At 40.6% G+C, this 23,776-nt stretch overlaps 2 protein-coding genes and 1 long non-coding RNA gene across 3 annotated transcripts; 1 reads left to right on the top strand and 2 right to left on the bottom strand.

Moving 5' to 3' along the window:
* Positions 1-8,334: 8,334 nt before the first annotated feature.
* On the bottom strand, positions 8,335-16,170 carry nfil3-5 (nuclear factor, interleukin 3 regulated, member 5). The gene is made up of 2 exons (XM_043241267.1): positions 15,601-16,170; positions 8,335-12,401 (listed from the first exon to the last, which is right to left on the bottom strand). Exon 2 carries the CDS (start codon positions 11,866-11,868, stop codon positions 10,087-10,089), a length of 1,782 nt encoding a protein of 593 aa, XP_043097202.1. The 5' UTR covers positions 11,869-12,401; positions 15,601-16,170; the 3' UTR covers positions 8,335-10,086.
* LOC122346554 lies at positions 13,426-21,736 on the top strand. The gene is made up of 3 exons (XR_006251143.1): positions 13,426-15,489; positions 18,862-18,969; positions 21,607-21,736. It is a non-coding gene; the product is annotated as an uncharacterized LOC122346554 (long non-coding RNA).
* On the bottom strand, positions 20,515-23,111 carry nfil3-3 (nuclear factor, interleukin 3 regulated, member 3). Its single transcript, XM_043241269.1, is given in 3 exon segments — positions 20,515-21,592; positions 21,595-21,960; positions 22,741-23,111. Coding segments are annotated over 2 exon segments (1,011 nt in total). The 5' UTR covers positions 21,836-21,960; positions 22,741-23,111; the 3' UTR covers positions 20,515-20,822.
* Between the last annotated feature and the right edge of the window lie 665 nt (positions 23,112-23,776).

Here is a 23,776-nt window from a genome sequence, read left to right as displayed (position 1 = left end):
TGATACAGCAACTAATTGGAAACACACTGCTTAGAGACTTCTTAGAACCGTTCTATTTTAATTCAGCGCCAGAAGGCATGTGAAACGAATAGCAAATGGAAGAAAACGACATTTCACACGGCGCGAAAGGAGATTCTAAACTTTTATTAAAAGTTGCACGGTTTGCATTATGAGTCGTTCGTTTTAGACTCGTATTTTCGATTTGCTCATACGCTGCATCATACGTGATGGCGTCGGTACAAAAATAAACGGCGCAATGTTGGAAAGCCCGCGCGGTTAAAGTCTACAGTTCCAGCCTGTTTAAGAGCGCCGTTGTTCTAAGCCGGCGTGTAATTGTGTGTTGACTTCCGTTACCTTTAGTTTTGCGGTCTGTTCCTCGCCTGACTCATCCTCGTGTTGAGCGTCTGGCCTCATGTGAGCCCTCGGTCACATGTTCGCACCTCCCAGGTGTTTGGATTAGAGTGAAAAGAGCGGGACGGATCGGGCTGTGGGCGGGAAGCGCTGGAGAGGATGAGAAGAAGATGTGGGCACGGGCGAAAGAGTTGTGCCGTAAACAGACTTCTTTTGTTGTTCCTGTAATTCAGAGAGCTTCCTCCCGGCAGCTGCCGGCCACTGCAGGCCCTGTGGTGTGTTTAGTGGGTTTGTTTGGCTCTAGACGTGAAGCTCTGTTACCCTTTATCATGCTTCCCTGAGTCACTTGCGAGACGGCACTGTCACCCTTAAAGAAATGCCTTATTTGGCCTGGTCTGAGAGCGTTTGAGTGAAATGACTTGCAGAGGAGAAGTGGATAGTGCAGTGGGAAACAAGATGGTCACAAAGATATAAACCATTGTGAATGTTTGGATTAATTGATTTTCTTTTATTCGTTTTTCTGTAGTATATATGTAATAAAATGTTTTACTTACATTCCCATTAGGTTTTGGTATTAGGTCTAGATTTTAAATGGTTTAAAAACATAGTTTTTTGGTTAAAGTTCACATTCAATTTCACCGATTTGTAAACACTATGGGAACGTTATGCGTTCTCCGAACTAAGCTACTTTTAAAAATTGGGTTTCCCTTTACTTTGATGGTCCCCTTAACACACATATATATATAAAATTGTACTTACATTTCTACTAACTCTCATTATAGTGTAAGTAGTGTATTGGTAGACTGGTAGGGTTTAGGGTTAAGTTGACATGTACTTGAAAAGTTTCTTATAGTCATTAGAGCGTCTGTTGGGAGACTTTCACAATAACGAGTCACCGAATATGAAGCAGACAGTCTGCTAATTATCTTATGAGAGTTTGTTGACATGTAGTTGCAATATTACTTGATGTCGACAGGATGTCCAAAAGAGACCATCAAAATAAAGAGCTACCAAAGATTGTTAGACAAAAATGTTATATGGATGATGCACAATTTAGTTTTTAGAGAAATAGAGTTTATGTTTTACATTTTTTAACGTTCTTCCTCAGAACTCTTACGCTAATTCTTAAATAAAGAATAGCACGATAGTCGCAAGTGCATTATTTATTTATTTATTTGATGTTGAAAATGGTCTTCCGTATAGTTTCTATTTTTTTTAGTTACTTTTGTTAGCATGTGGATTTTTGGTTACATTTTATATAAATGTCGAGAGTGCACCTTGCCAGCTTAACAAGCCTGTTATTTATTTCCACGCTACTTCTGGTAACTGAAATTGAAATTTAGAATAGGTCCATTTGATTAAATGAAAACATAAAATCATTCATTTTAAATGCTAAGTGAATTTAAGCTTTAGTTAAGGGAAATGAGCTTACAATTAAAGGTAGCACTTTATTTTGATAGTCCACTTTAGATGTTCTACAGTAAGTAACTTAGTGTAACCCAATTAAATTTCCAACATTGGCAAAATAGTCGATGAAAAAATTGGCAGATAACTTATATATGTTACTAATATATGTAATGCATCACGGGTTTTGTGCAGTTCACTTAAATTGCCCTGGTTTCAAAGTAAGGGTTTAGCCTAAGCCAGGATTAGGTTATAGTTCAATTAGAATAATTAATTTCTATAAACATCTTTTCTTAGAAAACAGCATTCCTGGTGTGCATTTTAAGACAAAACAGATAAAATGACATGTTTTAAGATCGTTCAGTGCAAGCGTCTTTCAGTTGGAACAGCTCAGATTTACAACTTAGCCTAGAACTAGACTTAAACTTTGTCTTTTAAACTGAGGATAGAGTTCTAATTTCAAGTTGGCTCAGATTTTGTACATTTCATTTACGTTAGCGTTCATTAAATCATGCATGTAGTGCGTTACGGTTGAAAGGGCCTCTGCTCTTGGGAAGCAGCTTACATTTGTAGAATGCTTCTGCGAATCAGCATCATGTCTTGAAGATTAGAGCGTTTTTCAGTTAGCGTACACATGTCTGCAAGTATGTAGGTCAAGACTGAGCCGCATAAGGCACTAACGTGCGGTCGTAGGAGAGGATCTGACAGGTTGTCGGCTGCAGGTAACTGGACAGAAGGAGGAGACAGATGCTTATCTAATGGATAATCGGGTTAATGTGCTTGTAGCACAACCGAACTTCTAGTATACTGTACGTGACTAGCGCTGTCCAGTTCCAAGGGTAAAAGTGACCTCGGAGAGATTAAAATAGGTTTTTGAATTATGGGGAGCTAGAGGGGCCCGAGACCCCCTAGTTCCAGTTATAGCCCCTAGTTATCTTTAAAATGCAGGCCGAGGGGGGCTGCTCCACTGAACATTTAGAATTGTTACTACAGCAGGAGGTCGACACCGCAGTGACGCTGGACCGTGATCAAAGGTTCGGTGGTTAAGCACTGAGTTGACGGGGTTGGGGGTAACGCAGTACGAGTATCTTGAGTTACATAATCAGATAAGTTTTTTCAAGTAAATAAATAAAGTAGCACAAAGAAAATGTCTGGGTTGCTTTTTCAGATACGCACTGTAATGTCCCTGGAGCGAGGGACAGATGCACTTCTTTTAGCCTGAGGCTTATTTCACTTTTGATGTTAAAGGGCTTGTCCAGCTCTGGTGACAACGGTAGAACAAAAAAGTGAAGCAATGCATTACTTTAAGTTGTGCATTTATTTGCATTTATTATCAACAATGCAGTAAAATCAGTATCATTGTGATCATTTTATTTTATGTTTTAAACCTTTAATATATTCCTGTCACGCAAAGCTGAATTTCCAGCATCACTACAAGTATTTAAAACCGTTAAAAATATTGATAAATATAAAATAAAATAATCATCAGCCAAAACTGTATTTGTAATATTTACCAGTCATATATTATTTTTTACAATTTATTATTTTTTGCGTAATATAGTTAACGAATAAAATATACTGTTTTATAGGCATCACAACTTCACAAGATTTATAACACAGTGCTAAAGATTACATTAAACAGCGTCGATGAATTATTGCAATTTTAAAATAACTTTAACCATTAGTTAATCTAAATATTAAAACAATGAAATATCTATAATTAAATAATCATTTAGCATTTTGTAACTCTTCTTAGAATGAGTTGTATGTGCATAATATTGTCCATCTGTGAGGAAGGGGTTTCATTTTTAATTCTATGAAATACAGAGCAATAAGTCAAGAGCATATAGTGGTCTGGACTTCACAGAGCTCAAGCGCCGCTTTATTAATATGAAGTGTTCTTGTAAGCGGAATATTGGTGCAGGAACTGTGAGCGCACGGTGCTTCACACATTCTGCATGTATTGATTTATGATTGTGGAATAATGCCTTTTTAATGAAGAGCAGTTGGAACATATTTTGTTGCCTAAACAATCATATGCAAAGTAACACAATCTGCCTACAAACCTTATGGTCCTCAGCCTCACACTAAAGGCAGCTGTTCCATCCGCACACACATTTTCTCCAGAACATATGTCAGTCATGTTCTCACATACGCAGATGCGTGCCTGCAAAACAAGCTCTCTCTTTCTCCATACCCGCTCTTTCCCTCATGCGCACAGAGTGTGGCAATACCCCGAGTGCTCGCATTGCATAACTCCGGGCTGACTCATTGCTCTAGTGGCCTAATTCATCCTTCACATTTAATGGATGAGCAGAAATCCAGTCCTTGCTTACACTTCTGCCCCACTTTCTTTGACTTTTTTTCAACGTGTAGCCTCAATCACGCACATTGTTTACAATTCCGGTCTCTTTCCTTCCTTTATTTCTTTTATGCGCGCTAGAATCTTGGCCTTGCTTAGATAACAGGACGGTCTGTTATTGGTGTGCGTGACATAATAAAGAGATGCTATTGAGGCTGGAGCTTTTATGGGTGCTGATTATGTATTAAGCGCGAATGATGTAAAAGGACGCATTGGCGGTCTGTCAAGGTTAGGCGCGCATTTACAACCTTTTACATTTAGCATTTAAGCAAGGTTAAGCGATGCATTTATTGCATAGAATGTTTAAGTTAACAGTCTTCCAATACGTAGCTCTGCTCTTTTTTAATTTATAGTAAACGTATATATTAATAGGAAATTAGCTAAAAGCGGGTGTGTACTCTTGACATTATCTTGAAAGTCACCTCTGATGTTTGCAATTTTTTCTTGGCTGTAATGTAAAAATTTATCTAAAGGTGCTTTAAAATTAGGACTTATCGTGAAATATGCTGTACAAATAAACATGAATTGAATTGAAATATATCTAACGCTGGATATTATTGGATATGGCATCTATCAGAAAAATAAAAAAATAATTTTAGTTGTCATTGTACACTGAAAATAGGATAATGTGCAGTTGTTAACTTAAGGATATATTTTTGTCTGATTTCTGTTTCTTTTAACTTACTTAATTGAATCATTTAAATACTTCATCCAAAATTTCAAGTTTGCTTCAATTTTACACTCAGGACAACCAAAAAGTTCATTGGAACAAAATCATACTTCACTTGCTCACCAATGTATTATTTATAGTTTTGTGGTTTATTGTGATGTTTTTATCAGCTATTTGGGCCCCTATTCTGATGGCACCCATTCACTGCAGATGATCCATTGGGGAAATTAGTGTTTTGTAGAATTTAAAAAAAATCAATTGACAATCTGGCTTTTATTGTACACGAATACTCCAGCATGTTTTTTTTATTGTCTCGGCCAGTCACATGATCAAAACCCCTCCATTAGAGCAGTTAATATCAAGCAGTAAAGTACAAAGGAAAGGAATTTAACTCTCAGTTGAGACCTCAGCTGCTTTGACTCGCTGTTGCATGTAATCTGGAGCTGAACGCAGTGGGTGATGTGTCGCTATGATAGGAATATTTCTCAATAGGGCACCCGTCAATATCATTTCATTCTTTGTTTGGGAGGATTTGGGTTTGATTAAAGTAACAGATTACAAAAGAGAGGATAATGGCAGGAATTTGGAGTGCAATGGTTGATTGTGCCACAGGTGCAGGGGAGGATGGAAACTGATTTATAAAGAGTCAAGTGAGTGACAAAGAGAGGGAGAAACATGAACTAGATTTTTTGAGTTTTTTAGGAAAATGTAAGAGTTGCACGCTCTCTCTCTCTCTCTCTCTCTCTCTCTCTCTACTGTGTGTGTATGCATGTACTGTATGTATATGTGTAGATATGTATATGTATATTGGTAGCCAAAAATATTAGACATATTAGTATTTTCATAGCTTAAGTCAGTTGTCTGTTGACATAAAGAAACAGAACAAACTGAGACTAAATCCGGAAAACTGTGGCATTCTGTGGCAAAAGCTGCTTTAAACACAAATTAATTATTTGAAGTACATTGATAAAGAAAATGTATGCATGACGTCATTTTGGACAGCGTCCTTTTTTAAAACAGTGCCTAAGCAGGTAGGCTTCAACTGAGTTTAAATGTTGCCAGCAAACACTACTAAAAAAGGAGAGAACATACAGACAGTGAGTGAATGTCGAATGACCTAAGGGTGAAAAAGAGAGAACAAAATTGAGAGGGTCATACTCTTTAGGACTGAGGGAATGGGGTGTGGGCAGGGCTGGCTGACCTACATTCTGCTGCCCTTTCACTGATCTGCCTCTGTGAATCACACTGCCTCTTTTAAACTCTTACCAACACTTATTAAACGCACACACATACCCTCATTAGTACACATCCTGTGATGCTGTTATGTGATATACACCTGCTTATACGCACGCGCATCATTACGTTACAACGATTGCTGTTCCACATGACACACATACACGCTCAGACACTTCTTCCCTTGTTTGCGCTCTCTATTTTTTGACCTACATCTTAGGCAGCTCAGTTACGTAACCAGAGTTATGTTGTGCTCTGGAATCCCAGCGCTCCTGCAGATGTGCAGAGACAAAACATCTTCTCTTCCCACTCCATTCCTCTCTCTGGCCTCTTTTCCTCCTTGTTCTTCCTCTCCTCGTTTAACTTTTCCTCCTTCCCTTCTCTGCCCGTTTTTTTCTGTTCTAGTTTTCCTCCTTGTCCTGCCTTTGCTCTTTCGTTTATACGTGCATACACTGGGCTTGGTAGGACACACGGACAATCCGGGATTCAGATCGAATGTTTTAGTAAACAGAAGGGTTAAACCAATAAAACGAGTAAGAAATATAATCTGCATCATTTCTAGGTCACCGATCGAATGTGTGACCGCGTGAACCTTTGCACACAAGGTCATATTTTCTTGTCCAAATAAACATGGATCATCAGGTTTTAAAATACTGAGTCACTCGAAGTGCATTATAATATAATTTGCCCATTAATTCACCCATTTAACGTAATGAATAACAATACTGATTAATTATTTTCTTTTTGCACTGCGTATTATCCTGCATGCAAATATTCTCTGTTTCCTATAGATAAGGCGAATGAATCACTAAAGGACTAGAAGTGAAGAGCTGCAGCAAATCGTTAAAGAACTGATGTTTTTCAGCTACACTGCAGCACTTAAATGTTTTTCGCTGTTCTGTATTGAACTGAACGGTGCTCAGGCTCTCAGATGTATGTAGTGTTCAGTTATTAATGAGATCACAATGCAGCTTTCTGCTTACTCCTCTTTAAGCTCTCTGCAGGCTGGATGACGTATCTGCACCTCCACCCTCTCTCCTCCCCTACCCTCACTCTCTGAATTCCCCTTTTCTCATCCCTCTCCTCCCCTTCACGCTGACCTACTTTTCCACTGACCTGCTTTCGTAAGGTTCCGCATGCTCCGAACAAATAATAAAAAAAAGCGAGGGAAACAGGGGGGGAAAAAAAAGAGCGAAAAAAGACCGGCGAGGAGAACAAAGCACTGCAGCTCTTGCTAAAAGTCACCTTGCTTTTGTTCTTGCGTTGGCTCTCGCTACCGTAGCAACCGGTAGTGCGGCACAGTTCTGTGCTTGTTTTCATGTGATGTCATCAACAACACGCACACAAAAATACGAGACACCTTTCGACGAATGTACTCATAACAGACGATTCGCCTATTCTCTGAATTATGGTAGAACAGGTAGTACTTTGGATGAAGGTTGTACAGGGAGGTTGTGAAGGTTGTGTTAAGTGCCACGCATATTACTTAATTCCGGACAGAGCAAGTGATATAACAAACTGGCGGTCTACCAGGAGCAGTAAATTAATAAATAAATGACAGGTAACCATTAACGCTTGAAAATGAGTGTGTCAGAAAAGATCTAGTGGAGAATTAGCAAGATGTAATTTTTTGGGACCGGGGGTTAAAAGATTGGATTATGACCCGCTCTTCAAGCTATTCTTTTTATAATGTCTGTTGATATCAGAACAGTTACATAACTTGTTTTCTGCTCTGGTCTATTTTTTTTTTCTCTCTCCTTTGAATTAGTGCCTGTACTTTCAGTATATTTTCATGACCAGTGAACATTGTGACCGGTTACATCATGTTCCTTTCCAATCATCTCACGTTCTTTTAAATTTGGCGTGATTTGCAGCCGACTTTTTTATGCCGTTGGTAATTTAATCCATCAATGCATATTCGGAGGAGAGAAAATGAAAGCATTTTTATGTGTACTTATATTCGTTCACAGCCTGCCAAGTGTGTGTGTGTGTGTGTGTGTGTGCGCGAGTCTTTGGGCTGTGACACAAGCGCTGTGACTTGGCCAGTGTTACATCATATTGGATGACTCTTGCGCCCTGCAGGAGTACAAAGTGTCCCTATGCATTTACAGAGCTCTCATTTCAATTAGTTTATGGTGCTAGGAGGGGAGAGGAAAAATTCAGAAGCTGAAACTGTAAAGTCTGTTTGCTTTTCCGTCGGTCTGGTTTTAAATCTTGTGCAAGTGCAGGCTGGTATTGTTTATGGTAACACTTTATTATGGGGCATTAAGGCTTGTGTGGGCATAGCGGAGACGTATAAACAACATTAGGCAACTTAAATTCAACATACAACATGTTTTATTTTTCTTTCCACTCCTTTAGTGTCATTCTGAGCACCTTGACAGGTACGCCCACCTCTTTTAACAAACATCTTTTTTTTTTTTTCTTAAAACTTCAGTAAATACCACACAATACACCAGGGTACAGAGGTGAAATAGATGAACAGGACATGAAAATACATACATACTGTATCACATTGAGGTGAACAGACAACAGACACAAGAAATATTAACCCGAAAAGAATAATAGCATTGGAATATAAAATAAAATACAATATTAATAATAATTATTATTATAGAATGCCAAAATAAACTTGATACAAACTTAAAATACTCAAAAGAGAGAATTTGTCTGTACACTTTTTACATAATGGCCAGTGCCAGGCACCTGTTTGGGAACAATAAACACAGATTGTATAAAATCTGATGAAAAAAATTCAGTGCAGAAGCAGCTTTCAGCTGTGGTAAATTCTACAAAGACAACTAGTGGGACTGGATTTGTGTCTAGGTAACACTTAGTCGTGTGCTGCAGCATTTTACTTTTATACGCAACAGTTAATGGGCATGATGATGCAATGGGCTACACGCACCAAAGGAGAAACTCTCCAGTTCTGCGTAACCTCAACCGTTTCTTCTCATGAGGTAGCATGTGAGGCATCTCTAAACCTGACCACAGAGGACACAACCATCTTGAGATGGCAATGATATATCTTACACTTTGTACAGTCCGCATATTAATTTGGCCTCCGGAGAGACCGTTTGACGTTTCTGAAAGGTTTTTTTTTACTCTAATTGGCTAAATATCAGGTAGTCTTTTTCAAAAAATGATTGGTCACAGTGACCTTTGGAGAGGGTCAATCCGTCAGGCTCCTTTACAGTGATACAATATAGTAACGTGATCTACAAAAAGCTGATTTTTCACTGGTTAACCTTGACCTATGAATGACCGAAACACTATGAAGAGAACATTCTCTCAAATGGTGTGATACAGGGACATAAATACGATGATTTAAAAAATATAATGGAAGCATCAGATATGAACATTAGGAAAGGACTATACAGAAATTCAAACAGTAAGAAGTAGACAGTGTTCGTAGTCTTTCTCCCACTTTTCTACTCTTTAAGATTGACATGTCATTTTTTTTTTCATAAAATATATTGAAATATGATATGTTTAGTCATGTCACAGTATTATAATAATCCAAGTGCTTCAATAATGCTAAAGTCCAAAGGCAGAGGAGAGAGACAGGCATTAAACCGGTTGAGGTTTTTCCTCCTGAAATCACTAGGGAGAAAAGGACTTGTGCCTTTAACTCCATCAACTTGTGGCGAAAACTACTTGGGTTCAGAGACTTCCCATTCATTTAGCTACGAAACATGGTAGAGATATGTAAATATTCAAAGGTGAAGGTTGCTATACAGAGTTTTGTAGGTTTGTTTTGAAAGAGGAAAAAGATCATTTGAAAAAGTTCAGTTTCCTCTTTGTAACTTCGAGTTACAGTTAAGTGCTTATGAAAGAAAGTGAGAGAACAGAGCTGCATTAAAAGGTCACAGAGTCGCTCTTGATATAAAACAGACCAAAAACACCACAAGTTACTTTCTTGTTGTTGTTGTTGTTGTTGTTATGTATAAGCAATGGACTTTCATGCAATTAATTGGTACCATTTTCATTTTTCTTCCTATGGATGGTAAAGGTGACATTTATCAAGTCCTGTCTTAACTCTATTAAAGGATGCAATGTGCCTGTTTCAGTCACGTTTCTTGTTTCTGCTACCTCGTCCTCCAAAGCTCCTCTTCCCGCTTTCCTTCCATCCCTCTTCCTTCTCTCTGGAAGGAGACTGTTGTGTGCAAAGTTCATCTGCCGTCTCACTCTCCCCTTCTTTGCTTCCAGAGCTGCTGCCTTGCTGCTGGTTAACCTGCGCTAACGCCAGGTACGGGTGCTGAGGCAAAGCGGAATCGGGTGACGTAGCAGCTGTTGTAGCTGGGATGTCTTGGGAGCCACCGTTAGATAGTGCTCTATACTTTAGCCTTAGCTTGTGTGGCAGAGCAGTGCCTTTCATTTCCCCTTGGTTGTCTCCATACTGGTAAGCGTCACTGACGACCATGGTGGGTGAGGATGCGGACTGGTGGATAGCATGATATCCACCAGTATCAGAGGAAGAGGATGAGGGAGATTCATCGTCAGTGGAGGCTTCCTTATCTGAGCTGCGAGGGTCTCCGTCGCTAGAGGAGGTGTCCTTGCCTGAGGAGGAGTGCTCTTGGTAGAAGCCATCTGCTTTTGGACAACCTTCATACGTTAGCACTGGTGGCTCCTCGTTCAGAGTGCCGAGGTAGGGATTGGACCGTTGGTATATGTGGGCTTTGCCAGCCTCAAGCAAATCTGGGGCAAAAGAATTTGGAGTGCCCTCTTGAACCTGACTTCTGCATTGTCCTTGAACACTCAGGTCTTGTTGCTGTATGACGAACCGCCTGCTCTCTCCGACATCTGCCTTGAATTCATAGCTTGGTGAATCCAAAGACCTCCTGGCCAGCTGCTGTGCCACCTCTGAAAGAGTCTCTAAACCATCCGGTCTCATTGGTAGATTGCACCCTGTTTGAGTAAAATGAGTGATTTGTCCATTCTGTTGTGTTTGGGATGCCACCTGCTGATCCATGTCCTCAACCCTTTGGCTCTCGACAGGGTAGGAGCTGCTTCCGGAACGAAAGAGGATGACGCTTCTTTGGGGTGTGGCGGAAGGAGGAGCTGGGTTGCTGGCACCTTCTTGCTGTTCCATTTCTTGCGCTTGGTGATTATCCAGTCGCCCAAGACTTTGATGGCCATTGAACATGCCATTAAGAACACTTGCCTCAAGTCTGTTTATGTCCATTCCAGAGCTCTCGTGTTTGATGTCAAAGTTTATAGGTTCAGGACTGTCCCGTGAAGATCCATCAGACATGTCAGACAGTGATCCACGAGGGGAGTACTTGGATAACGTTGTGTGGCGTTCACTCCTGGTCGGCTGCTCAGCCTCTGAGGAATCAGAGTTCATCATGACCTGAGAAGCACTGGAGTATCCACTGCTTGAGTAATATGGATTTCCAGAAGATGCTCCGGTACCATTAGCTCCATTAGTCACTGCCTCGGTAGCACTGCTGATCTGCTGTGTCTTCTCCATGTAAGAAGCAGAGCTTATGAGTCCAAATCTTAGTTTCAATTGCAGGAGCTCTGTCTTCAGCCGCACGTTCTCCTCATTCAGTGCTATAACCCTGTTCTCCAACACCATATCATTGAGCCGACGCTTCTCTCTTGACCTTTTGGCAGCCTCGTTATTCTTGCGACGTTTTTCCCAGTAGGATGCATCTTTCTTTTCATCTGAAATGAACTCCCGCTTTCGCCGACAGGTCGTGTTGGGTTTTGGTTTAATTAGTCGGCCTTGACGAGGAGGGCTGGCGATTTGAGGTGACGGTAAACTCTCACTGTAGGTTGAGAACGTTTCTAACGTTTCCAAACTGGAACTGTTGTTTTGGGTAGAAAGATTTAGGCTTTCCATTGTGGTCCTATTAAGGCCAGTTTGTATAACTGGCACTCAGTGGACATTGAAAATTAATGTTTAAATACTGAAGGGTGTTTCTGATTCACACTTCAAAAACACAATTAATTTTCAGATTTCACAATGGCGTACTAGGTTCTGTTGTTTCCTCCAAAGAGGAACCGTACGTATTTCTGATTGATGCCTTTTTTTCCTCTTACTCTAACCAGTCTTTCAAACCTTTCAAGTGTCCAGATTGGTCAAAAAGATAAGAAAAAGATGAAAGGCAACAAAAACAACCGTCATTGGATAGGTCTGTTACGAGTTTAATTTACTAAGGATAGTGTTTCTTTTTTTTTTTTAGCTTGCTTTCTTTCTTAATTTAGACAGTTTAATTTGTAGACTTGGCAAAGCTCCTTGTTCTTGATGGGTGAGGTGGCAGTGTAGGTTGGGACGGCTCTTGAATAAACTTTTTCCAAGCACCCCGAAAGATGCAGATCGTTCAACAGATCCGCCTCAGCTCAATGTTTTATCCCAGTCTTTGATGAACAGATCTGTAAAGACAATGAAACAGGATGTGTTTACTTAAAATGTGTTTACAAGAATGAATAAAACATGTGTCATAGAGTTAAAAGTAACAAGTAGTAACAGAGCAGGAAAAAGTTATTATAAATGATATATTATGCACTGGTTAAATTGCCCTTTATTTAAGCTCTGTTGTAGGTTTATATACATAGCTGAGAAGTAAGCTACTTTTAGTCCCTTAAATTAGAACAAGAATTTAACTTTAATTAAAGGGTTTTGTGAAGACCTTTCCCTTACAAACTGCATTCAAACGTTACAGCTTTGATGATAAATACCATGGATGAATGTCAAATGATGCAATAGCAAAATGTATTCTCTCTATTAATTCGGAAACATCCCAGTGTTCCATATCCAATCTTGGCAGCAACTGAAATGTTCTGCTTCTCCTCTGTCCTACGAGCTCTAGAGAAATGTAGGTCAGTAGAGTACCGTAGCACAGCGAGTAGGAGATCACGCCGTGCTGCAGTAGGACACTTATTGTGTAAGATACTGCACTGTCACATAATCAGAGACACCTGACTGACTGCCAGGACTGCAGGCAAAGGAGGCACCACAGAAGAGAACTAAAGGTGTGGAATATCCGGAATAACCCTCATTCTCTTTTTATCATTTATTTGTGATCCAAACATCGTTTATTGACAATGTAACTAAGAACATTTGGTACGTAATGTACACAGCTAACTTTTTAACTGACTTCTTATTGTTTTGTTTTTTTTCATTATTAGGAGGATTTGTTAGCTCATCCGATGCTGCAGCTTATCGTGAGAATCTGAATTCATGTTACATAACCACACGCTATTGCGCCATCGCTAAAGCACAACCTCAACACCAGGCATTCTCACAGTTCAACACTAAAAAGAGGAAGAGGAACAAAAATGTACAACACAAACAGCCCATTGTTCTCAAAAGCAAACACAGAACTTTGCATACGCCTGTTTTGTTTAAGCCCGATTGAGTTTTCCCTTATCTTCCACCACACGAGTGAGTATTACTTTGTATTTCTACATTTGTGCATAACTTTGTCCATTGTGGTTAGGCTTAACGCACTGTGGGGATAGATCATCCTGAAAACATACAAGCACAAAGTACTCGATCCATGCATGACCATTTTTCCGTAGGAACGCAAACGAGAGCAAGGGGGAGGGCGGTGGACATTGCGTGTGTGTCCCACTGACCTAGAAACCGGCTGCTCCGTAAACACGGTGCGTGCGCGCACTAGGTCCAACGCTGTGCTGTAAAATAGGTCAGTGGGGCGGCAACGGTGTGTGCGTGCGTGCGTGCGCGGGTGTGTGTCTGTGATAGAGTGCGTCTGAGCAAGTGGGGAGGAATTATAGTGCCTACCAAAAATAGTGTGCTCGGGTGAGGGAGGAGTTAAGGATTCCAATTGGGGGACGAGACAGGAATTTACCAGCACTGCGGAGGTACGAAAAAAGAGCGAATACGTCAGCATCAGAATATTAGATTAAACTGGGCTATGAATCACTCCAGTGATGCACTGATACACATCAAGTACACTAGCATTTTCCTGAAACGCAATGAGAAAAGGGAGGAAGATTTCAGAAATAGAGATTCAAGGATTGGCCAGCTTTTGTGCTATCACTCATCAGCTACAAAACGGAGAGCGAGGTACTGCACAGTCCAGACTGCAGGTTGTGGCTCGAAGCCAAATTGCCATCACAGTCGAGGATCATTTTAGGACATGCCGAGCTAAATTCAGACACCTAAGTTACTATAAATATAGTGCCTGTAAACCTTTATTTAATGGTAAATTACTGACTTAGCACAGGAATGATTTTCAAAAAATAAAGAGGAAGACATAACAGTCTACCTGCACATTTGTGCTATTGGTTCCGCCAGCTTGTTTACTTTTCCTCTTCCGAGAATAAGCGTCCAGAATTCAGAAAAAAAAGAGCTTGTGGTCCGGTCAAACACACAGTTATGCACCGTTCCACATGGATGGTGTTTACAACTGGAAACCTCCCTGCATGTATTCTCCCAGTCACATGTAGGCAAAACTGTTCCGCCTCCAGCCTTCCTTCCAAACCTAAAGGCCAAGTAGGCCAGTAAGACTGTGAGGTGGTGTGTTGGCTAGACTCTTAATTACAGAGGTTAATGCTCAAAACACAACAGCTCCTACGAAAAATTAAGTTGACACCAACTTGTCAGAGACTGGGATACTCTTCAGAATGGCTGACCGCTTGCGTGCATGTCATTAGGGGGGGGGTTTCTGACACCAGAATGTTCTTTTTTTTGGTTTTCAGACTGATGCTTAGTATTGTGAGAAGTTTGGAAGCAATGTGAGGCAGTTTCAGATTCCTTGCATTGCTGAACGGGGAGTGGTGAAATTGTTAAGGGGCAAAGTGTACTTAGTTTGGGAGTAGGTCAGCTTTTTATGAGCCGAGCACGCAACGGGTATTGCATCACAATTAGTTATGATAAATGATTAAACATCAGACTGCCGGTCTTCCTCGTGACTAAACCTCTCTTTCCCAACCAAAAGTTTTACACTGTACGATAACCTACGAGACACGCACTCGCGTTACAAGGATTTAATTAATTATTATTTAATAATCGCTGTTACTATTAGTCTTCCGTGACGTGATCATTGAACAGCCACGCGCCCGTCTCTGTTCGAACATCGCGCAAACCAAACAACCCCTCGCGTGGCATCGTAACGCTTCGTCCTATTTTACAACCATACGCGTTGTAAGAAACGCTGACTTGCAACTAACTTATAGAAACGCATAGGAACGGCGCCTCCGCAATGCACAGACATTAACTGACCCCTCAGCCACTCTCGCGTTCGGATTTCGTAATGATCACCACCTCCCCCCACGCCACGACCGTCTCGCCTTGACATTGAATGTGAATACGTATGCGACGCACAATGCGAGATAATCTGTTGCCGCCTTAGTTCACGACACCCCAAAATGCACAATAAAGAAAAAAAATCGTTGTAAACCGAACAATTCGTCAGCCAGCGAATGCGTTTGAGAGGCACGCCGACCCCGAGTCCGTTTCCATGTGAACAATAACATGCCCTGACCACGTTGCAAGGTAAGAGCCTAGCCTACAACTGCTTAGCCTGCTACAAGCCCAGTAAAACACAATACACACGGCACGTCTTCTATCGCGTTATATGATTAAACCGAGCGCAGTTGAACTCACCCGAGTGAAATAGCGCGTTCCTTTCGTTAAACGGAAGAATCCTCTTTTATTCTTCAATGAATCGCTCCTCTGCGTCTCTATATGCGGTTTCTCGTCCCGATCCTGCTCTTTCCTCCTTTTACAACTTCAGTCTGGGCTGAAAATGTCCCGCGTGGGTCGTGATCCACTCACCGGCTTTGTGTCGATTAATGTGACTCCCTGAATGTGCTGCTATTCGCCGTCTATCTCTCCCTCCCTCTCCGTCCTTATGTTATGTCGGAGGCTTTGCTCCAGTTTTCCTCTCTTACACACACACACACGTACACGCACACACACACACACACTTTCTCCTCTCGTCGTCCTCGAATGTGTGTTAGTAGGTCAGCGGTTGCATAACACGGAGCTTTGGGTGCCTAGTCACGTTTTTGTTCATCATGACGATACACAAATCTCCGCTCCTGCAGAAATGACCGAAGAGGGAACGGAGGTGGTCAAAAAAAAAGCCGTTCTCCCGTTCACCGGAGCGACACGCACCCTATACACCGATCACGTTCACGGCGGCGGCGGCGGCTTCAACACGCCTCTGTGTGCTCGACACTTCAGCTTCTCTGGAAGAAGGAGGTTACGAGACTGCTAAACTGTTGCGTAAAAACTCACAATTACATAAAAGATACTTCGGCTCAAAGAAAAGTCTCACTCGGCCATCTTTTATATATATATATATATATATATATATATATATATATATATATATATATATATATATATATATATATATATATAGCTTAAGTACATTTATTTAAATACGTTTTGTTATTTCTTTCCAACATATCAGTAAAAGGATATATTTAAGAGCTATTAAATTGCACTGATCCATGTCAAACGTAACATGGCGCTTTAAAAAAAAAAGTTACAGGCGTATGGTATTATTATTATTATTATTATTAACAATAATAACATATTAGCGAATTAAAATTCTGACCTTGAGGATAAGTATTGTAGAAGTGTAATTTGTATATTATTAGTGTAATTGGAATATTGTTGTTATTTACAATTAGCAGTTACTGTACAGTAACAGTATTTTAAAAACACAAGTTAAATACATTTAATATAGCTAAACATTGAATTAAGTAAGTGAGGACTCTCAAATAAGCACTAATGTAATTCAGCTGCCTATCATTTTGTTCGTAGTTTTTCATAGTGATTTTCAGTTTCCTGACTAAAGCTTGTTGTTCAAGAAGAATTTCTGACTTGTACATACCCTGCCTCTTTCAAAACACGATACAGGCCAAGGATACAGTCCCAGAACAGGAAACCAAGTTCAAGTTACATTCTTAACATTTTATTCTTGTATGCGCTGCAGCATTTACTCATATTTCGGTTATGCGTACATGTCTTTATTAGACAACATGAATCTGTTCCTCCTGTTTTACCCTGTGTTCCTTGACCTGAATAATGGTACAGGTGGCAGTACAGTTCCCAGAATATGCTAATCATACATAAACAAACAGGTAACGTCATCTCTCCAAGAACAACCGTAGCGTTTTCCAACCGGTCGCTCAGTTTAAATCGTTAGAAACTTGATTCAGAAACGCATTTTTGTAAATGCCCTTGATCCAGGACCTTTCGTGAGGAATGTTTGTTCAAAGAAAATAAATTTACATTTAAATGGAAGTAGGTCATACAATTATTTTTCCTCACAAATTTGCACGTGAACCTCGGTGAACCTTAAAGGAATGATTCACTCGAAAATGAAGATTTGTTTAAAACGCAGTCACCCTAAGGCCGTCCAAGATGGAGATGAGTTTGTTTCTTCATTGGAACAGAGATTTAGCGGCACGTCACATGAATGGGTGCCGTCAGAAAACGGCAGATAAAAACTCCACAGGTAATCCACACCAATCCAGTTCCTCAACAAACGTCTTGTGAAGCGAAAAGCAGCATTTTTGAAACATGCCCAGATCAGCCACCGTTTACAAGCGAAACAGTCCAGAGCTCTTCAAGCGCGTCGGCTTTGATGCGAGAGGACATAGGAGGACGATCTTTTTTAAGGTTAAAAATCTTTTGAAAGATGAAACGAACTCATTCTGCGTTTTGTACGGCCTGAGGGTGAAATTCAACATCTTTTTGGTGAACTTTACCTTTAAGAACCTTTTTGACGCGGTACGTGTGTTTTTACCAGTGGCAGAAATAATCTCAAGCCAGCTGCAACAATCGTTATAACATGTGACCTTTTGCCCCGTCTTAAACCGCTCTAGAATATGGAATCCTAGTGAAGTGCTAGGATCAAGAGGGTCACGGCAAGAGACATGTCAGTTGTAGGCCTCCGCCGACAGCCTGCACGCTCCCCCTTCATCTGTGGCGGTGCTGACGGACACTACGCAGACTGGGGGTGTTGGCCTTGAACTTGCCTTTCCCTCCCCCTCCGCATTCTCCCCCATTCACTCACAGCTGCGTCTGCTACAGTTCCCTAGGCAACCGTTATGCTGCCTGCCTAGCAACTGGTTTCCCCCTCCCTCCTTGCAGATAGAGAGGGGTTGATGAGGGGTGCTGGGAGAGACAAAGAACCCAATGTGTGTTTATCTAATGTGGATCGTGGAACAGGAAGCAGCGTAGGCATCCTCTGTGGGGCTGTATTGTCTGAGCGACCACACTCGCCGGTCCACTAGTAGATCTGAGATCCAAGGGGAGCAGATGTTAGTAGTTATGAGTGGGGGCAATATCTTGAAATTCCGCCATGTCTTCATTCATAAAAGCGGAGTGCCTAATAAACATTACACCTCAGTGTTTACAAATCGGGACCAGCTTTATATCGAAGTGGATATTGTTTATTGGCATGTTTGTGTAGTTTAAGTACAGGATGGAACACACACGCACGCATTTTATTACGTCACAGTCAACAGCCAACCAATAAATATATAAACAAAGCATAGTGGTGCCCCCACATGGTAATATCGCAAACACAAGATGTTAAGTGTTTTGAAGGAATAGACCAAAAATATAACATGTACTTGCACTCAGGACGCAGGTGATTTTGTAGAAATGTAGCATTGCGTCACTTTCTCACCAATGAATCCTCTGAAGTTAATGGGTGCCGTCAGAAGACCGAACAGTTCATCAGTATTCCTTAGTATACTCAGGATCAGGATAATCCTCAACATCCCTCAAGTCCATCAATTAACATCTCGGGAAGCGAAAAGCTGCATGTTTGTAAACAGCAAGTATTAAGAGGTTTTTCATTTGAATGTTTCTTATAGCGAATGCATTTTTTTTCTCAATCAGGAGAGAAACATGCACAGACCAAGCACAATTTAAGAGCAAAACCGGCAGAAAAAAAACATTAGAGGACAACACGAGATGGGCCTTTCCCCAGGAGGAAGCATTATTATGGTTGGTAGATTGTCATTCTGGCTATTATTAAGCTTTTATCGGCTGTTTGGACACTTATTTTGATGGCACCCATTTGCTGCAAACGATCTTTTGACGAGCAAGTGATAAAATGCAAAATTTCTAAGAACGAACTATACTTCTACATCATTTATTAAAATAAATTTTGAATACACTGTGAATTAACATGAACAAACAGTGGATTACTGTATACTGTATAGATTTTGTAGACTTCTTGACTTCTTCTCCAACCCCTTTTAACATGGCTGCTTACACATTAAATGAAAAAGTGTATTGCTATACGAAATCAGATAAAACCAAGCACGAGCTCAATCGACCTCTAAACGCGCGCCCGAGAGCCACGATTTTAATATCCACAACGCAGAGCAGAATTTAGGCAGCCGAGCCTGTAAACCTTTTGTTTCGATCCGCCGCTCCCTGCCTGCGTCTTTTTGCATCGCTTGCATGTTTAACGTTCAGCATAAATGCGTTCGTGAATCAATAACTTTGTCTCCCGCAGCCTAAAATAGCAACAGAAGTGCTGATGTTGACATTGAACATGTAGCTGCGATAAACTGTCTCGCAGACAGCGAGACTGTGGGGATCTCTAGAGGAAACTAATTCACAAATCGTTGTTTCTTTCTGCCCCGCTACTCTAGAACGCAATCCTCTGCTAAAAGAGAATGTTTCTTTTAGCTTTGTATGTTGAATTCACACCTTACTATAGGGAATCGATGACGCTCACTCTCACGTCTTTAAATAGCCGTTTAGGTGCTGACGCTGCCATTGAAGTTGTTGCTGTAATCAGCCACTCTGGGAGCCAAATATACTGCTGCCCTGCAAAGAGCTGCTTGTGATCAGTCCACTGCCGAGTATATGCTGCTCGGGTGTTTGTTCACCAGAATCAAGTATTTAAAATGGCGAATATAACATATGAAAATGTAAAAATAATGATAAAAGTAGTATTTTCTTGCGCTGACCAATTCTGATGAAATAGTATTCTGAGAAATCAATTTGAAATAGAAATGTTTTTAACACAATGAATGTCTTTACTTTCATGTTTGATCACTTTCTGTGTCATTTTTTACAGAATCTTAAAAAAATCTTTCAAACCTCAAATGTGTTTAAACTAGCTTTGGGCTGATTAAATAATAATAATAATGATAATAATAATAACAAAACACATTGGTTATGATTTATCTATATTTTGAAAGAACCATGTTACAGACTCTGGATATTTCATTTCTGAGCTGAACTATATGCAGTGCTTTACGATATACAATTCATGCTGAGAGGATTTTTATCTTTCATCTTTTAATAATAGACCTGTGGTTTAAGTCTTGTTGCAGTTTACTTCCCTTCTTTCCAAAAAAAACCCCCACACACTTATTTATTTGTACCAGATGTGTAAAATTAATGTGCAAAAAAAATGTATTTGAACCCCAAGTGCACTTAAACAACCCGGAAAACCCCAAGTTCTCTCCCCAAGCAAAAGCCCTAACAGAGATTTAATAATAAAAAAGAATAACAGGCAATGAATACGAAAAGTACAGAAAAAGGTTTAGATTTAATTGCCATTTGTAAAGGTCTATTGCTGCCGGTGTGGTTTAACTTAAACAAAGCACCATATGCCACACCAGTAGACGCCGAAGACAGCAGAGCTTTTCACATTTTTCACTTCATCCTGCATGTAGTGAAGCAGACAGACATATGAAACGTTCACATAAATTAAAAATCACTTAAATTGCCAGCTGTTCCAGTGAACAACCAGCTGGCTTCTTATATTTGTCTGTTACAATCAGAAAAATGGGCTTCTTTTCTTTGAATAGGTCAGAAGACAGGTGGGAAGGATGATTTCAGTTCACTTTAGAGAGCTGATGTTGAGACATGAGTTTCTTTAACTGGGCCACTTCTTCAGTCAACGCGCTGATCTGAACTCTAATAACACTTTGACTTTCTCTACGCCCGTGAATTGATGGGTTATTCTGAAGTGCCGCTGAACGTGGCGTTGTGTGCGTTTGTGGCCTCCATAAAGCCCCTGTAGACCGAGACTGTGAAGTGTTCTCCACTGGAAGAAGGACTTCAGCATCGGCACCTTCGGTTCCACACGGAGTCTTGAAACGCAGTTTATGAGGAAGACCTTTCATATTGTTCGTTTGGCATACTAATGAATTTGTTTCCACCGCTGTAATACCGCTTGGCTCTTCAACTGGGTTTTTTCGGATATGTTCACCTGTAGGATCATCTGAAAGCTCGGGGCTCCTAATAGTTGACCCTCCAGGCGTGAAGAACCCGTAGTTTTGTGCCCCATCCGGACCGCCGCGCTGTGAGATTGACGATGCGTGAGCAAAAGCAGGTTGTAAGTTTGTACTGGAGCGGTTGTAGGGTATTGCTGGAGACGTTTGGTTATGTGGATCAAAGGAGCAGATCTGTGCTGGTGAATCTGTGGGATCTTTGATCAAACCGAACTTGAACTTAAGTGCCAGTAATTCAGCTTTCAGACGTGCATTGTCTTCAAGAAGAGCCAGAACCCTGCTTTCTACCACCTTGTCGCCGATGCGGCGTTTCTCGCGCGAACGCCTGGCAGCTTCATTGTTCTTTTTGCGCTTGTCCCAGTAACCTTGGTCTTTTTTTCGGCAGGGATACACTCACGCTTGCGACGCAGAGTGATGCGGCTGTCAGTCTCTGAGCTTTCTTGGTCTTTCAGACCTCTGGGATGGATGAGAAAAGAGCGGGCTAGCATGCTGCTGGATGTTAATATGGACACCGTTTCTTCTGTGAAGGACATAGTTCCATCCTGACTGATTGGATCGGTTATTTCATGAGGGTACATCCCTGTCTGTTCTGCCACTGTCTGTTGATCCTTCATGCTTTTTGCCCTTTAGGTCTGGGCCGTATTGTAATATTTGGAATCACAAGACAAACTCACAGGTCTTCTAAAACGTTGGCACTCAACAAACTCTTTGTTGCCGTCTTGAAGATCTTTACCTCCCCCTAGTGTTTGAATGCAGAAATAAAATGAAGGATTTATGTAGGCTCACATATTACGTAACTAAAGCAATGTGGCACTTCTAGAAATAAAGGTATATTGTAATAGATGCAAAGATAAATTACAGAGACAGTAACTTTAGGAACGTTTGAGCATAATTAAAAATAGAAAGCCATGGTAATTGATTATTCAGATATTTACTCCTAATTAATAATTACATTTTAATTTAAAAAAATTAAGTTAAAAAAATAAATGGTTTAAATAGCACTTTTAAATGTCAATAACTAAATAGAAAGGAACATTTAACAGACTAATAAATATATACATATATGTGTGTGTGTGTGTGTGTGTGTGTGTGTGTGTATGCATATGCATATATGTATGCATGTATATATATGTATTGTAAAAGAATAGGTTACTTTTTTTTAATTCTTTTGGGGTTTTATCAAAAGGCAAGTAAGGCTATGAAAATCTAGTAACGAACTTAATACAAAGATCACGTTACGTTTTTACTGGGTTTTTAAAGGATTTTGTCAGATATTTATTTTATATCTTTCCCATGGCAATTACGTTACACTATAAGAGTAGCCTAATGTTTGATAGTTATTTATTAGATTTTTTGTGTGCACAGACTCGCGTTTTTATTATTATTATAATTATTATTATTATTATTGAACGTGGAGCGTTTTGAGATTTATTTCAAATGATTTCAGAAGTAGCCAACCTGCTACGTGCATAAGAACCTTAATTGCGGTCAGCTGTATGAATGTATTAGATCTGCTCACCTCGGTTTAAAACGAGCCGCATGCCAGGAGAAGGTCGTGCTGCGATATCGCCGCCGAATGAAAGCTCCGAGTCAGTCAGGGCTGTGTTCGTGTCTTCGTCCCTCTTAAGGGTTCAGCTCGGGTCGCCAGGTCAGCTGGTATCAGCTCCGCGTCAGACCGAGAGACGCGCTGGGTTCAGCGTAAACACGACCTAAACACTCCACGGGGCAGGGGCGGGGCCCTAAGGAAATAACGACGTGCTCTTTTACACGTTTCGCTCGCTCCCGTGCTTTATTTATCCCTTCGCAACCAGTAATTGTTCTGTTCTAAAGCCACACCAGGCTACGTTTTTCGGATCACAAAAAGGTTTTCACAAAATGCTTGCACTTGTATAATAAGTATTCATTTAATAAATAAAGTCTCCTGATGGTATTGTATTTTGTATCTGTTGTTCAATGCATAAATAATTTAAAAAAGTCTCCTGAAGGCATAGGCATTATTATCAAGCAAAAAAAAAAAAATCCGAAGTCATAGCATTCGTGCATCTGTACGTGTGCATTTCATAGAGACGAGTGCGCGCCTGTTCGCCAGAGACAAGCACACAATACAGGACAAATAAAATGATGATTTGAAACGCACTACTTTAATGAATACCCGTGTTGAACATGCAAACAGGCACTGTGTTGGACAGCAAAACTCGCTTCTTCATATAATCACTAAAAGCCGCTCAGTTCATTGCTGTTCAATCACAAAGCTTGCAGAACTAACTAAAACACTCGTTACTCGTCAGTGCACTGTTTCGCAGGACAGTTCTGCATTAGTTTTGTTGTTAAAGGTGCGCTGGAATAACTGGAAAAAAGCCTAACCTGCCTTCTTGACTTAATTGTTTTCATAGATACGCTATCACCTTTTTATGCCAGAGTCTGTTTTGTTTTAACCAAACGAACCCGCGCTTGGAGAGGCCATGCTGGATGGGGAAAGTGACTTTAAGCTTATGAGCAGCTTTACACATTTATCTGATGTGTAATCCCGCAGAGCTCCTTACTGGCCAGCCTTT

The sequence above is a fragment of the Puntigrus tetrazona genome, chromosome 6 (genome assembly GCF_018831695.1).
Source record: "Puntigrus tetrazona isolate hp1 chromosome 6, ASM1883169v1, whole genome shotgun sequence".
NCBI classification, from domain to species: Eukaryota; Metazoa; Chordata; class Actinopteri; order Cypriniformes; family Cyprinidae; genus Puntigrus; species Puntigrus tetrazona.
Note: the sequence above shows the minus strand (reverse complement) of the source record. Positions and strands in the feature narration are given on the sequence as shown.

Excerpts from the sequence above, each read along its gene's own strand:
- nfil3-5 (XM_043241267.1), bottom strand. The coding sequence starts at position 11,868 with ATGGAAAGCCTAAATCTTTCTACCCAAAACAACAGTTCCAGTTTGGAA.